The following is a 16,818-nucleotide window of genomic DNA, read 5'->3' on the forward strand; positions in this document are numbered from 1 at the left end:
TAAATCCACACCAACATTTGTATGCAAAAATTCACAGCAGCCTTATTCACCATAGCCAAAATCAGGAAATAACTCAAATGTACATTGTTGACGATTACATGGAATATTATTCAGACATAAGAAATGGATGAAGTAGTACCAATACATGCTACAATTTGGATAATCTTGAAGGCATTATGTTAAGTGAAAGAAACCAGTCACAAAGACCACATACTGTATGATTACATTTATATGAAATGCCAAGAATAGCCAAATCTTTAGAGGCAGATAAGGTAGATAACTAGTTGCCTATGGATCAGCGGGATGGAGAATTTATGGGGTGAAGGCTAAGAAGTATGGGCTTTCTTTTTGAGATAATGAAAATGCTCTAAAAGTGATGGTGGTGAAGGTTGTACAACTTTTAGTGTTCTAAAAGCCACTGAGTTGTACCTTTATTTAAATAGGTGAATTTTACAGTATGAGTTATACCTCAATAAAGCTGTTTTTAAAAAAAGTTACAGCGTTTATTGATCCACTACAAGAAACACTAAAAAAAAAGCCTCAGACATTCAACAACAAAAAATATACTTCACAATCAATGATAAATGCTTAAATAAGTCAAATAATTGAAGTATACCTATGGCAATCTTTTCATTTTTAAGTTACAGAAATAAAAGGAGTCACTATCATGTATTTTACAGAATTAGACCACCACAATCTAGCTTACATTTAAAATTAGATTAACTCAAACATTTGAGTAAAACGGGTATAAAAATTTTAAGTCTAAAGTGATAAATGAGTGATATTATAGCAAATATTACGGAATTTCACAATGGCAAATGCATGAGCTTATTTTCTGCTATTCATACCAGGTTTTTCCTGTCTTTACTTGGCAACAATGAAATGCTAAATTCTTATCAGTTGTTATGATCATTCTAGAATAATCGTAAAGCCATACCTCAAAAACATCGTCATGATTAACAATATGCTTCAAGTTCTCAGACACTTTCATATTTGCAGTCACTGGTAGATTTCCAGGACTGATCTCAGCTTCAGGTTCACTGGTCTTCTGTGGAGAGTTTCCTATCACATACTTTTCTCTTTCCTCAGGTTTGCTTCTTACTGGAGTAGTACTTTCTGAAGTCTAAGTAAAAGAAAGGATAAAAAATTCATATTCCTTAAGCTTTATATCTACCTATTCTTGTATTAAAGTTCAGATGAAAATTTAAAAGTAATTTAGCATGAGTGATGTCAGCGTCACAGCAGAGTGAGCTCCTCGCTTAGACTGTCTCCACTCAGTTACAACGAAAAGCACACTTATAAACCAACAGAGGACATTCACACAACACAATAGACGTCTGAGAGATCCATGCAGCCAGATGTCTGAAGGTAGAGATGCTGGACCACGCTGAGGGCAGTTGAAGGAAGTAAGGGGAATCTCCTCTCTCCACCAAAGGGCAGCAATCTAGGGTGCAGGACCGCACATGGCTCTGAGAGGAGAATGGGGAAAGGGTGGCCCTCCACAGAAAAGCCTTCTCTTGGAGTTGCTTCCCAGGCCATGGTAGAGCTCCACACAGAGGAGGCTAAGCAATCCTGGGGGCATCTTCACCAAGCTGAGTACCCCAGGAAGGCAGATAGCAAGTGCAAAGCGGGAGCGCTCTCAGGATCATGCATGCAAAACAATGCAACCCTCCCCGGCCTACTGCACCAGCTTGGCTGGTTGGTCAAAGCAAGGGACCCCTGCCAGAGCGCCTGTGCATAACTGTGTAAAGCAGAGGCATTAAGTGAGCAACCACAGACAGACACTGTCAGCATAGCTTCCAAAGGACAGGTACAACTGCCAGGGATCACAGCAGGCTTAGAATTCACAGTTCCTGACCTCCCCACCCAGTGGTGGCAGGTGGAATCTCTGGCCAGATACTACCACCATGTGATGGCACAAATCCACCCCATCAAATAGTATGAAGAGGTATATTAACTTTGCAGACCAAAAGGAAAATGACAAGCACCCAGAAATCAATCCTGAAGGCACAGAAATTTACAATCTAAATGACAGACAATTCAAAATAGCGATAATAAAAAAAGTCAATGAGTTACAAGAAAACTCAGAAAGACAGTTCAATGAAATGAGGAATAAAATTAATGAACAGAAGGAATTCTTCACAAGAGACTGAAACTATATTTAAAAAAAATCAGAAATGTTGGAGATGAAAAACACAACGCAAGAGAACAAGAAGAAAAATCTCAAATAAGCAATCTTTAACTACACCTAACCAAATTAGAAAAAGAAGAACACACAAAGCCCAAGTCAGCAGGAGGGAAATAATAAAAATTAGAGCAGAAATAAATGTAATTGAAACCTAAAAAGCAGTAGAAAGGATCAATGAAACTAAGAGCTGGTTCTTTGAGAAGATAAGCAAAATTGACAAACCCTTAGACTAAGAAAAAACAGAGAAGCCTCAAATAAATAAAATTAGAAACGAAAAAGGAGAAATCATAACAGATACCAAAGAAATACAAAAGATTATAAGAGAATACTATGAAAAACTATATGCCAACAAAATGGAAAATCTAGAAGAAATGGATAAATTCTTAAGACACATACAACCTCCCAAAATGGAACCAAGAGGAAACAGAGAATCTGAATAGACCAATCACAAGTAAACAGATTGAAACAAAAATCAAAAACCTCCCAAAAAATAAAAGTCCAGGGGGCCAGCCCAAGGTGTAGTAGTTAAGTTCACGTGTTCCGCTTTGGTGGCCCAGGGTTCACAAGTTCAGTTCCCATAGGCAGACCTACGCACCACTCATGAATCCATGCTGTGGCAGTGTCTCACATAAAAAAGAGAGGAAGATGGGCACAGATGTTAGCTTAATGACAATCTTCCTCAAGCAAAAAGAGGAAGACTGGCAACAGATATTAGCTCAGGGTCAATCTTCCTCACCAATCGATAAAATAAAAGTCCAGGACCAGATGGTTTCTCTGGAGAATTCTACCAAACATTCAAAGAAGGTTTAATACCTATCCTTCTCAAACTATTCCAAAAAGTTGAAGACAACAGAACACTTCCTAACACATTTATGAGGCCAATATCACCCTAATCCCAAAGCCAGAGAAGGACAACAGAAAGAAGGACAATTACAGGTCAATATTGCTGATGAACACAGATGCAAAACTCCTCAACAAAATACTGACAAACCAAATACAGCAGTACATTAAAAGGATCATACACCATGACCAAGTGGGATTTATACCACTAAGGCAGGGATGGTTCAACATCTGCAAATCAATTAATGTGATACAGCACAAAATGAGGGAAAAAACCACATGATCATCTCAATAGACACTGAGGAAGCATGTGACAAGATCAAACATCCATTTATCATAAAAACTCTCAATAAAATGGGTATAGAAGGAAAGTAGCTCAACATAATAAAAGCCATATATGACAATCCCACAGCCAATATCATACTCAATTGGGAAAAGCTGAAAGCCATTCCTCTGAGAACAGGAACAAGACAAGGGTGCCCACTCTCGCCACTCTTATTCAACATAGTACTGGAGGCAAGAGCAATTAGGCAAGAAAAAGAAGTAAAAGGTATCCAAATAGGCAATGAAGAAGTGAAACTCTCACTGTTGGCAGACTACATTTATATATAAAAAATCCTAACGAATGCATCAGAAAACTATTAGAAATAATCAACTATAACAAAGTTGCAGGGTACAAAATCAACTGACAAAAATCAGTTGCATTTCTACCTTCTAATAATGAACTAACAGAGAACTCAAAAGTACAATCCCATTTACAATTGCAACAAAAAGAACAAAATATCTAGGAATAAATTCAACCGAGGTGAAAGATCTATACAATGAAAACTATAAGACATTACTGAAAGAAAACGATGATGACATAAAGAACTGTGAAGATATTCCATGCACATGGATTGGAAGAATAAATATAGTTGAAATGTCCATACAACCCCAAAGCAATCTACAGATTCAATGCAATCCCAATTACAATCTCAACAACATTCTTCATGGAAATAGAAGAAAGTATCCTAATATTCATATAGGGCAACAAAGACCCCAATTAGTTAAAGCAATTCTGAGAAAAAAGAACAAAGCTGGAGGCATCACAATTTCTGACTTCAAAATATACCACAAAGCTACAGTAATCAAAACAGCCCAGTAATGGTACAAAACAAACACACAGATCAATGGAACAGAATTGAATATTCAGAAGTACAACTGCATATCTATGGACAGCTAATCTTCGACAAAGGAGCTAAGAACATACAAGGGAGAAAGGAAAGTCTCTTCAATAAATGGTGTTTGGAAAACTGGACAGCTGAATGCAAAAGAATGAAAGTAGACCATTATCTTTTGCCATACACAAAAATTAACTCAAAATGGATCAAAGACCTGAAGGCAAGATCTGAAACTCTTAAACTCCTAGAAGAAAATAAAGGCAGTACGCTCTTTGACACTGATCTTAGAAGAATCTTTTCAAATACCATGTCTACTAGGGCAAGGGAAAGAAAAGAAAAAATAAACAAGCGGAACCTTTATCAGACTAAAGAGCTTCTGGAAGGCAAAGAAACCATGAACAAAACAAAAAGACAACCCACCAACTGGGAGAAAATATTTGCAAATCATAGATCCGACAAGGGGTTAATCTCCAAAATACATACAGAACTCATACAACTCAACAACAATAAAACAAACAACCTGATCAAAAAATGGGCAGAGGATATGAATAACCATTTTTTCCAAAGAAGATATACAGATGGCTAACAGGCAGATGAAAAGATGTTCAACATCACTAAACATCAGGGAAATGCAAATCAAAACTACAATGAGATATTACCTTACACATGTTAGAATGGATATAATTGCCAAGATAGAAAACAACAAATGTTGGAGAGGATGTGGAGAAAAGTGAACCCTCACACACTGCTGGTGGGAACATAACTGGTACAGCCACTATAGAAAACAGTATGGAGATTTCTCAAAAAATTAAAAATAGAAATACCATACGACCCAGCTATCCCACTACTGGGTATTTATTCAAAGAACTTGAAATCAACAATTAAAAGAGACTTACATACCCCTATGTTCATTGCTGTATTATTCACAATAGCCAAGACATGGAAGCAAACCAAATGCCCATCGATTGATGATTGGATAAAGAAGATGTGGTGTATACATATATATATATACACACACACACACACAATGGACTATTACTCAGCCATAAAAAAGACAAAATCATCTCTCCCATTTGCAACAACATGGGGGACCTTGATATTACATTAAGTGAAAGAAGCCAGACAGATATTATCTTATATTATGTTAAGTGAAAGAAGCCAGACAGATATTATCTTATATTACGTTAAGTGAAATAAGCCAGACATAGAAAGACAAACACCATATGTTTTCACTCATATGTGGAAGATAAACACACAGACAAAAAGAATAGATCAGTGCTTACCAGAGGGGAAAGGGGTTAGGGAGCAGGCACAAGGGGTGAAAGGGTGCATATATATAGTGACTGACAAACAAAATATACAAATGAAACTTTGAAATTTCACAATGTTATAAACTATTATGACCTCAAAGGAAAAAAAAAGGTAATTTAACATCTTCTTCTGGATAAATTAGGGAAACTTTAAACACAGAAATCTGTAGCACTCACAGACAAAATGCTTATTTTGGAAACAGGTGGTCCCGAAAGGTCCATGAGACACAATAACTTTACAATTTAGCTGAGGCTACATTTCATCATATCAGTTGCACAGGTGATGTGCGTGAGTCATATATGTCGGCAGGCTCAAACTCAGGAGGGTTAGACTATTTTCTGCTCCTGTGGAATGCAGAGGAACTCTAGCGACAGGATAACATTTCTGTTTCTGTGATATAACGTGAGGAAAACAGTCCATTAAAGGAACACTCAATTTAGGGATTTGTATAGGCTTCTGAAACACCCCAAAGAAATGCCAATGGTCTGTCATACTATTTGCATTTAAAATTGAAATTGGGTAGTGGATCAATATTACCAGGGTAAAAAAATTTTTTTCCATAAAAAAGTTATTTCTATAACAATGAATTTTCTTACATTCATTATTTTATTCTTGGTTTAGGCACTGATTTTTTTAAAGGCTATGTTAACACTCCCCTGCCCATCTGGACAGTCTGTAACCACACTGAAGCGGCAATAATAGCAATTAAGGAGTTTGCTGATTATTACAGCTTTTTGTTCAGGTAGCTGAGAACACCATCCTAGATTTGAGAGCACATTTTAGTGTATATAAAAAGGATCATCCTATCAATTATCATTTTAAAATTTTAAAGAACTTGAAATAGGTTTTGGTCAATTCCTTTGAAATGAGTTTTCTAACCTTCACACCCACATCATTATTTACAACTTGCTGATCTTCGTGTGGTTTCAAATCTTTTCCCGAGTCTTCATTAGTTTCTTCATCTTTTAATCTATGTACAATGGTTTGAACAGTTTTGACCATATTCTTAAGCTCATCTGGGTATGGTGTTGGGTATCTCTTTAAATTTCCCTCCTAGAAAAACAAGATAAGTGAAATTTAAAATATGGACAAATATTTCTAATTCCAATCTCAAAACAATCTATAATCCATCCCAATTACCTTGGATATCTAGCTCACACGGGGAACTGTGAAGACAGATGATAGGCTTTTGCAAGCATTTTAGACTCTTATAAGTATGATTTTATCAATAGCCAAAGACTTCACAGTTATAGATTTCAATGTTTTAAAAGCTTTTTTAGAAGACATAAACATACTCCATTTGGAGAGATATGGTGTGGATATTGCCACACCATCACTTGGCTTTGAAACAGATATATGTTGTTCAGCTAGATATTTATCTAGGCACATGTAAAATTCCTACATTTATACACTATGTCTTATGCCCTGCAAACCAAACACTTCCAAGGTCAGCCTAATTGTCATTTTCTGTGATTCAGCTGGTTTATATAAGGGGAAAATAACCACATCCATAATTACATCCAAATACACTTACGTAAAAAAACATAAGTGTATCTGCTACTTCTATCACTGTGACATACATTCTCAATTCCATAAAAAAAAAAATGTTCATAAGAAAGAGCTCTCTATCCCTAAAATATATATATATAAATAATTAGAGAAAGGGAAGGAGGAAAACAATAATCTATTATTCTCTTATATTTACATACACTGTGAAATTTGGCTTTTAATCACATGGTTTTATATTGTTCTCAAATTCTTTCACAGGATACATATATTGGATCAATAAAACTTCACGTGCCTTGAGGGCAAGAAATGAAACCAATACTTCTTTGTATCCCCAAAACAGCACAGTATAGGTATATAGTACCCAATAAATTATCAGCAGAACTGTTTCAAATTTGAATGAAGAACACACTCACCCTGGGAGGTGCCTCCCTTTCATCTTTGTCTTCATCACATTCAAATGCCACTTGAGCCCGCTGTTTCCTCTGTTCCTCCCACAATGAGGGATTAAAACTTTCATTATCTGATATGAACATAACTAGAGAAAAACAAACAAAAACAATCCACTATATTTTACTGCAATTATGAAAAACTATTACCTGCTCATAATTTTCTTTATAAGATATGCTTATTAAGGTTAAGTCACGACTGGTCAATGCCAGCAGCTATAAATTCTACTCTAAAAACTAAGCTGTGATTCTAACATTCTTTATAATATCAATCATACATCTTTTCTTCTCTAAAGCTAATTTGTCTTGTTTTGTTACCAGATGGGTTCCTGAAGAGAATCTAACAATTAAAACACTATAGGTATGTGATTTTGTGCAGTTCCCTACAAAAGGTAACATGGTAATATCTAAATTATTTCATCCAAGTTTTTGCATACAATGGAGAAAGGAGAGTCTCTTCAACAAACTGTGTTGGGAAAACTGGACAGGCACATGCAAAAGAATGAAAGTAGACCATTATCCTACACCATGCACAAAAATCAACTCAAAAGGATTAAAGACTTGAATGTAAGACCCAAAACTATGAAACTTCTAGAAGAAACCATAGGCAGTACACTCTTTGACATTGGTCTTAGCAGCATATTTTCAAGTCCCATGTCTGACCGGGCAAGGGAAACAAAAGAAAAAATAAACAAATGGGACTATATCAAACTAAAAAGCTTCTGCACAGTAAAGGAAACCATCAATAAAACAAAAAGACAACCTAACAATTGGGAGAAGATATTTGCAAACCATATATCAGATAAGGAGTTAATATCCAAAATATACAAAGAACTCATATAGCTCAACAACAAAAACACCAACAACCCAATTAAAAAATGGGCAAAGGATTTGAACAGAGATTTCTCCAAAGATATACGGACGGTCAACAGGCATATGAAAAGATGCTGAACATCATTAGCTATCAGAGAAACGCAAATCAAAATTACAATGAGATATCATCTCATTCTGGTCAGAATGGCTATAATTAACAAGACAGGAAACAAGTGTTGAAGAGGATGTGGAGAGAAGGGAACCCTTGTACACTGCTGGTGGGAGTACAAACTGGTGCAGCTACTATGGAAAGCAGTTTGGAGTACCCTCAGAAAATTAAGAATAGATCTACCATATGATCCAGCTATTCCACTGCTGGGTATTTATCCAAAGAACTTGAAAACGCAAATGCATAAAGATACATGCACTCCTATGTTCCTTGCAGCATTATTCACAGTAGCCCAGACCTGGAAGCAACCTAGGTAACCATCAAGGGACGAATGGATAAAGAAGATGTGGTACATATACACAATGGAATACTACTCAGCCACAAGAAATGATGAAATTTGGCCATTTGTGACAACGTCGATGGACCTTCAGGGTATTATGCTAAGTAAAATAAGTCAGAGGGAGAAAGTCAAATACCCTATGATCTCACTCATAAGTAGAAGACAAAAACGACAAACACACACATAGCAACAGAGATTGGACTGGTGGTTACCATAGGGGAAGGGGGGAGGGGAAGAGCAAAAGGGGTGATTAGGCTCACATGTGTGGTGATGGACTATAATTAGCTTTTGGGTGGTGAACATGATGTAATCCACACAGAATTAGAAACATATTACAATGTACATCTGAAAGCTATATAATGTTATAATCCAATGTTACTACAATAAAAAAAATAAAGAAATAATCTTCCTAATTCCACTATTAGTCATTATGTATTGGTCAGGGGGTGGTTTAAGACAGAAAGAGTAAGATATTTTGCTAAAAAAGGATTACTCTGATGGCATATAATTACATCTTCACACTAAACACTGTATATAATATAGCTTTACTAAGTAAAGTGCTTACAAGACATTTTCTCCATGAAAATGCAAGAAAAAAATGAGAATTTAACATAAACTCAACACTTACATATCCTGCTATCCAATAAAATATTGAAGGTGAAGATTTAACAACCGTTAAAGTTTTCTGCTTATCAGGGAACTAAAAAAAAATCTAAGGCTTAAAAAATTAATTCATTTGACTATTGTATATCACTCTACAGAAGTCTGCAATACAAAATAAAATCACAACTTGTTTTCTGCTCAATTAATAGAAAATGATTACACTTCTTCAAAACAAAAGGTATTAAAAGCACCTAAAATAAGCTAACAGAAAATCTAAGATTCCTGGAATACCCAAATATGGTCAATTCAAATATTTATGCAAAAGTAGAATAATTATCATTTATTTTTAGTCCTTATTTTAGGCTTCTTACCCTTTCTAATCTCATATCTAAACTAGGAATGCCATGAAACCAAATACTAACAATGAGAATGAAGTTGGGGATTCAGTTCTTCCTTTGTTTTCATTGTAGTCCAAGAATTTTTTCTTTAATTGCTTTGTGGAGTTGTTTAATAGTTAACAAATTAGAGTATTTGTTTTTTTTTGTGGAATGTGGTTCAAATTCCTAGGAATCCCTATTTACATACTGTTGTGGTATACTTGAGAAGGTAAGCAGAGTCAAGCAGTTTCTGACAAAGTCTATTTCCAGAATTCAGAAGATTCCCTTCCCATCTTAGGCAGTAATTCAATCACCAGCCTAAACCAGAGATCTCTAAGAGTATTAGATTATGTTAAAGCAATTTTACACCAGAATTTTTTCAGAACCCCGAGGTAAGTAACTTTTACTATGCCTCTCATTCTTGTCAAATTCCGGTCATCTACACTTTCTACCCTCTAGCATATACGTTACATCTTTTGAGATGCCACTAGACCCGATCATTTGGCATAATCATTGAGGACTCTAGTATTTACCTACAGTCTCTCTCTCTCTCCATCTGAAACCTGCCAATATCCTGAATAATGACAACGTGTGATGACCCCACCTAAACATTAAAAAACCTCATAGCTCCTTCATGGCCTCTATTCCAATGCCCATCTGCACTTCACCCCTGTGATTCACAACCATGCTATTACGCAAGACCTTGGCTTGTATAAAACTCTTCCACCTCCTTGACCACTACATTTGTCCTTCCAAATCATTCACTTCCTTATTATTGTTAGTAAACTTTGAGTTCCTTAACCTCATTTCTTTTTCTTCTTGTAAAATCACTCTAGGCTTTACTTCCTTCTCTATTTGGCTTAGACTTCATGAGGTATTATTTTAACCACTATCACCTCTCTTGGGCCTTTTCTGTAAGTCATATCTATCTAACAAAACCCAAAATGTGGTACTTCAACCACCTACACTTTTCGCTCTGCAATGCCGAATTCTACCAGAGAAAAATGATATAACCTTGTTGTATAGAATCACTACAAAATTATGGTATTCTCATCTTTGCTCCATCTTCAAAGCTGTCCAGGAATCCTTCTATTTACTCCTAGTCAGTCTTTTTCTCCCACTCCAAATCACTACCACTTCCCTTAAATGTCCTCTCCCCAACCTCTAGAGGCAATTTTCTCTTTGACTTCACTGTGAAAAGAAAGGCAATAAAAACCATCAGACTGATACTCCCCCTACAACATCCTGTTTGCCCTAGCTACAAATTTATTGTTATATGGAAGCATACTTCTCCTTCTTGCTGTTCAAGACTGATTCCTCTAACTAGGCCCAAGACAGCATGCCTTCTTTCAGATTTATCCATCATTATCCCCCTTTAGGTCATGAGCTTCTTTTTTTTTTTTTGAGGAAGATTAGCCCTGAGCTAAGACCCGCTGCCAATCCTCCTCTTTTTGCTGAGGGAGATTGGCCCTGAGCTAACATCCATACCCATCTTCCTCCACTTTATATGTGGGACGCCTGCCACAACATGGCTTGACAAGCAGTGCATAGGTCTGTGCCCAGGATCTGAATTGGCGAACCCTGGGCCGCTGAAGCAGAGTGCCCGAACTTAACTGGTACACCACCAGGCCAACCCCAGTCATGAGCTTCTTGAAAGCAAGTACCCTTATCTTTAAATTCTTAGATCTAAGACAATGCCTAGCACATGAATGGTCAATAAAAATGGAATAAATTAAATGTGAACAGACTGTCTACTTCTTTCAAAATGTTATAAAACTCCAACCCAAGAACATTATATTTTCTGACTCATCTATTTTTTAGAGACACTGTGATAAAGGAAAATCTTTTCTTGCAGTTGAAAAGAAATTCACCCACCTGACCATACCAGTGTAGTTTCTGATTTAGTGAGTGCAATGTGTTACAGTCCTCTCCTTGTAATACTCATAGTGAAATACTTTAAGAAACACATGAACTCTAAAAGGACTCAGAATATTATAAACATATCTCAGACTTTTCCCAGTAAAGACTCTTCCACTCTAAAACACATCACCAAAATCTAAAATTAAAAGTGGCAAGATTTGGGGCCCTGCCCCGTTACTGAGTGGTGAAAGTTCCATGTGCTCCGCTTCTGTGGCGCAGGTTCAGATCCCAGGTGCAGACCTATTCCACTCACCAGTCACACTGTGCAGGTGTCCCACATACAAAAAAAAAGAGGCGGAGTGGCACAGATGTTAGCTGAGCGCTAATCCTCCTCAAGCAAAAAAAAAAGAGGAGGATTGGCAATGGATGTTGGCTCAGGGCAAATCTTCCTCAGCAAAAGAGAAAGGGGGAGGAGTGTGGCCAAGATTTTATTTTGCTACTTCTACTCTTCCTATCAGAAATAAACTTTTTACCTGAACTATGACCTATTTTAAGAGGAAACAATAAGGGAATAAATTAAAATGACAGAAAAACAAAGTGGAGGCCAGGGGTCAGCCCCATGGCCGAGTGGTTCAGTTCGTGTGCTCTGCTTCAGCAGCCCAGGGTTTCACTGGTTCAGATCCTGGGTGTGGACGTGGCACCCCTTGTCAGGCCACACTGAGGTGGCATCCCACATGCCACAATTAGAAGGACCCACAACTAAATAATATACAATGATGTACTGGGGGATCTGGGGAGAAAAAGCAGAAGAAAAAAAAAGGAAGATTGGCAACAGTTGTTAGCTCAGGTGCCAATCCAAAAAAAAGGAGGCCAGGTGAATTCAAATCAGGGAAATGGAAAACAGTAAGAGACATCAAGGTGGGAGTATACCCATGATTACAACAGTTTAGAGCAGGGGACAAGCAAACTTTTCCTGTAAATGGCCAGAGAATAAATATGTTAAGCTTTTTGAGCCAAGAGACAAAACTGAGGATATTATGTAGGTACTCAAATAACAAGAGAAGTCAAATTTCCACAAGATTTTTGACAAATTTAAAATATACTAATAATTGAGTACCATTTCAGTTAATACAGTTCTACTAATGACAAGACTGAAATTCTTATTGTTGGAATAACATTTTGTTTAATTGGGGTTCAACATCAGTGTTAACTATCACCAAACTGATGTAAACATTCTCCTGTAAAAACTATTCTTAGCTTGTGGGCTACACAAAAACAGGCAACAGATCAGATGTGACAATGGGCCATAATTTTTCAACCACTTTTTTTGGAATAAAAAGTGTTATGAAGGACCAGGCCTGTGGCTAAGTGGTTAAGTTCATCTACTCTGCTTCGACAGCCCAGGGTTTCACTGGTTTGGATCATGAGCGTGGACCTACCACCACTCATCAAGCCATGTTGAGGCAGCGTCTCACACAGCAGAACTAGAACGATCTACAACTATGGACTGGGGGGTTTTGGGGAGAAGAAGAAGAAGAAAAAAAAGACTGGCAACAGATGTCAGCTCAGGGCCAATCTTAAAAAAAAAAAAAAGATTCCATTGCATGGATGATTTAAAAAAAAAAAAAAGTTATGACACAGGATATTTATGTGTTTGTTCCCTGGAAGGGCCTTCAACAATCTCATAACTGTTTATTTAAAAATTTAGTTCATTACTCAAATTAAAATATATGTATACATTTGAGTAGTTTTATTCATTGTTTGAATCATGTTTGGTTATTTTAGCACAAGTAAAAGTGAAAGAAAAAAATGAACATTTTGAAGTCTCTATATGACAACAAAAGCAGGGAGGTAAAGCACTAATAATACAATATAATAAAATCATCAAAGATTAAACATGTCCTTTGGAGACTTGGTTCAATCACAGGGGGAAAAAACAATTTTGTTTGAGAATCTTCCTTTGGAATGATATCTCTGTTTGATTTCTTTCTAATATTTTTCAGTTTCTCTTATTTTTCTGAAACAATAAAAGCAGCAAAACAGAATAAAAATGAATTTTCCAAGTTTGGTTTTTCTATCCTCTAAGAAAGGGGACAGAAAACTATTACACCTGGCCCACTTCCTGTTTTTGTATAGCCTGCAACCTAAGAATGGCTTTAAAGTTTTTAAATGGTTGGAAAAAAAAAAAAAAAGAATATTTTATGACACAAAAATTACAAGAAATCTGAATTTATCTGTCCATTTATTAGAACATACCTATGCTTATTTGTTTACATACTATCTGTGAATGCTTTTGCACTAAAATGGCAGCGTCGAGTAGCTCCAACAGAAACCTTATGGTCTACAAAGCTCAAAATATTTATCAAATGGCCCTTTACTGAGATAGTTTGCCAACATATGCAATAGGACATTAAAGTCTCTTCTCTACACTAAGAATTCCTTCCCTCTCTTTCCTCACAAATATTTTAAGTTTTTTTTTTTTTTTTTTGAGGAAGATTAGCCCTGAGCTAACTACTGCCAGTCGTTCTCTTTTTGCTGAGGAAGCCTGGCCCCGAGCTAACATCGTGCCCATCTTCCTCTACTTCATATGTGGGACGCCTACCACTGCATGGCGTGCCAAGCTGTGCCATGTCCGCACCCAGGATCCGAACCAGCGAACCCCGGGCCGCCGAGAAGCAGAACGTGCGAATTTAACCGCTGCATCACCAGGCCAGCCCCTCAAATATTTTAAGTATTAACATTCTACCTTCTCACACAAAAAAGCAATTATTTGAATATATTATATAGCTGACTGTAATATTTATACGATACTCCCACTTACTTACTATTTCTTATTATCCAGAAATCACCTTCAGAGATGAAGTGGAAAACTGAGACATGAGTCCCAGTGATTAACGCAAACAAACAGAAAAACATCTACTGATGTATCCAAACATTTACAATAATTCCCTACACTGCACAAGTAGAGGCATAAGCCAGAGTTGGTATACCTATTTTGAACTTAATTTTCTAATGTACACACACAGACTACTTGCATAAAACACAACACTGACCATCTTTAAAATTAAATATACTATATTTTGTTATAGATACATAATTCCAAATTATATTGCTAAATATGGAGACTGGGGTAGACTTAAATACATGGAAGAGAAATCTTGTTTATAAACCTATTTTCTAATTCTTAATTACAGACCCTCCAATGAATGAAGCTATTTACATGTGAGGTATCACAAGTCTTAACTTCTAATTCAATTCAAAAGCCAAATAGTTTTGCATCATCCAAATAAATCTCACCAAATATATCCATGAAACAATTAACTTCTCAAAGCAAGTCTTTTATTCCTTCTTGCAAAGTATAAGAATAATTAGTATAGAGAAGTAGAGTTTTCTAATTATTTATTCACAAGTTATGGAACAGAAGTTAAATGATTTTAAGTTTTAAATCTATCTAAGTATTTCAAAGCTCTTTGTTAAATCTGCCAAAAACAATATAATATAACAATATAATAATATAATAGGTAATTAGATTTTGTCATAGTGCTAAGCACTTTATATCCAATGTTTCTCACCTTTACAAAAACCCTGCAAAATAGATACTACTATCATTATTTCAAGATAAGGAAACTGAAGCTCAAGGATTGCTTTAACTTGCCTATAGTATATTTTATAAATTAAGCTAATGATTAATTCAGATTTTTTCCTCCAGTGTTATGTATTAAGAGTTAATTTGTAAATAACTTGGGCCATAAAGATTTTCACTGGTTTCAGAAAAATACACATAAAAATTATATTTTTATAAAGTTGTGAATATAACATACATCACACACACATGCACACACACATAGTACAACATACATTAGAAAGAATTTGTCCTGAGTCTAAAACACTTTCATACTTTAATTGTTGAAAAACATTTGCGATCAATAGTAAATAAAGGGTATATTCCCCTTTCTTGGCAAAATGTTAAGTAAGAACTTAGAAATAACATTTATAGTCAGAATTCTACAGACTTTCCTTATCCAGTGTGTAGATCCAAGGGTAGTATTAGGTCCACAACAACAGAAGTGAACAAAACATGTCCTGGTTTAATAGTCCTAAGTACATAAAACTTCACATGCATTCCCATCATTCAGCTACATGTGATTTAGACAGATCTATAATAGACGAAGGCCACTGTTTAATTTCAAGGAATCATTTAAAGAAGCATACGGTATACATATACCCCTAAATTCAACTATCTATAACCTGAGATATTGCCTTACTTTCCCATTTTCAGAGAACAGAGAACGGACCCATTCTCCAAATTCCCTCCAAGCTAGGAAGTCCTTGAGACTTAAAAACTCACATCACACTTTTGCTGGGATTTGTCAGTATTTGTTTAAAAGAAAAGAGATTCTTAAAATTCCTACCATCCTCAGTTCTTGGCTGCTGAGGGAACATGTAGTTAGTAAGCACCATTTTCTGGGTCTCTGAATCAGTCTCTTTTTGAAGAGGTATCAGGGGTTTGGACTAGGGAAAGAAAATAAATGTTTAATTTTCAATAATCCTAAAGCAAATACATATCCAGCAATTCCTGTGAACAGTACTCACCGTTTTTTCTATAAAGTATAAATGTGTAGGTTACAAAAACAAATTTAAATATATACAGTAAAACTTTAAGCACTTTGAAACCTTATAAAAATCTAAAAAATATAGTTTTAGTATAAAGCAAACTCATACTATATTGCAATTATCTCTGATTATCAATAAAGTTTTAAAAGATTTCATATACTAAATATATCAATAGTCCAATAATTACTTATCACAGTGATTCAATAAAGCTATAAAATAAGCCTTTCCATTCTGTTATTTTACCTCCTCTAGTATTCACGGTTGGGAAGATGCTTTTGTAGCAATTTAGAAGGTTTCGTTTAGTTATCTGTAGGTTGTTCTGGCTGAGAAGAGAGTACTTAAACAAACATTAGGCTGTAACTGGCCCCTCCTTTCCCATGTCCCCTGTCTCCATTAACGACACCACAAGCTACTCCGTGCTAGACCTACAATCCCTAGTTATTCTAGACCTCATTTTTTCTTACGACTTTTTTCCTAACTGGTTATCAAGTGTTTTTTCAGTTTACTTCTTAATCTAACTAATACTTTTGCAGCCTATTGACCTAACATCCTAACAACCCAAGCCCAGGCAGACTCCAGATAGGCAGG

At 35.9% G+C, this 16,818-nt stretch overlaps 1 protein-coding gene across 11 annotated transcripts in view; it reads right to left on the minus strand.

Moving 5' to 3' along the window:
- ERBIN (erbb2 interacting protein) overlaps positions 1-16,818 on the minus strand; it is a 136,701-nt gene that overhangs the window by 26,683 nt on the left and 93,200 nt on the right. For 9 of the 11 annotated variants that reach the window (XM_046672220.1, XM_046672213.1, XM_046672221.1 and 6 more), the window contains 4 exons: positions 16,029-16,128; positions 7,422-7,543; positions 6,379-6,552; positions 938-1,123 (listed from right to left, as the gene is read on the minus strand). In XM_046672220.1, the coding sequence (XP_046528176.1) occupies positions 938-1,123; positions 6,379-6,552; positions 7,422-7,543; positions 16,029-16,128 (582 nt within the window). The remainder of the gene's footprint in view (positions 1-937; positions 1,124-6,378; positions 6,553-7,421; positions 7,544-16,028; positions 16,129-16,818) is intronic. The other 2 variants (XM_046672212.1, XM_046672218.1) reach the window with 1 other exon arrangement.

This window comes from Equus quagga, chromosome 9, assembly GCF_021613505.1.
Source record: "Equus quagga isolate Etosha38 chromosome 9, UCLA_HA_Equagga_1.0, whole genome shotgun sequence".
Taxonomy (NCBI): domain Eukaryota; kingdom Metazoa; phylum Chordata; class Mammalia; order Perissodactyla; family Equidae; genus Equus; species Equus quagga.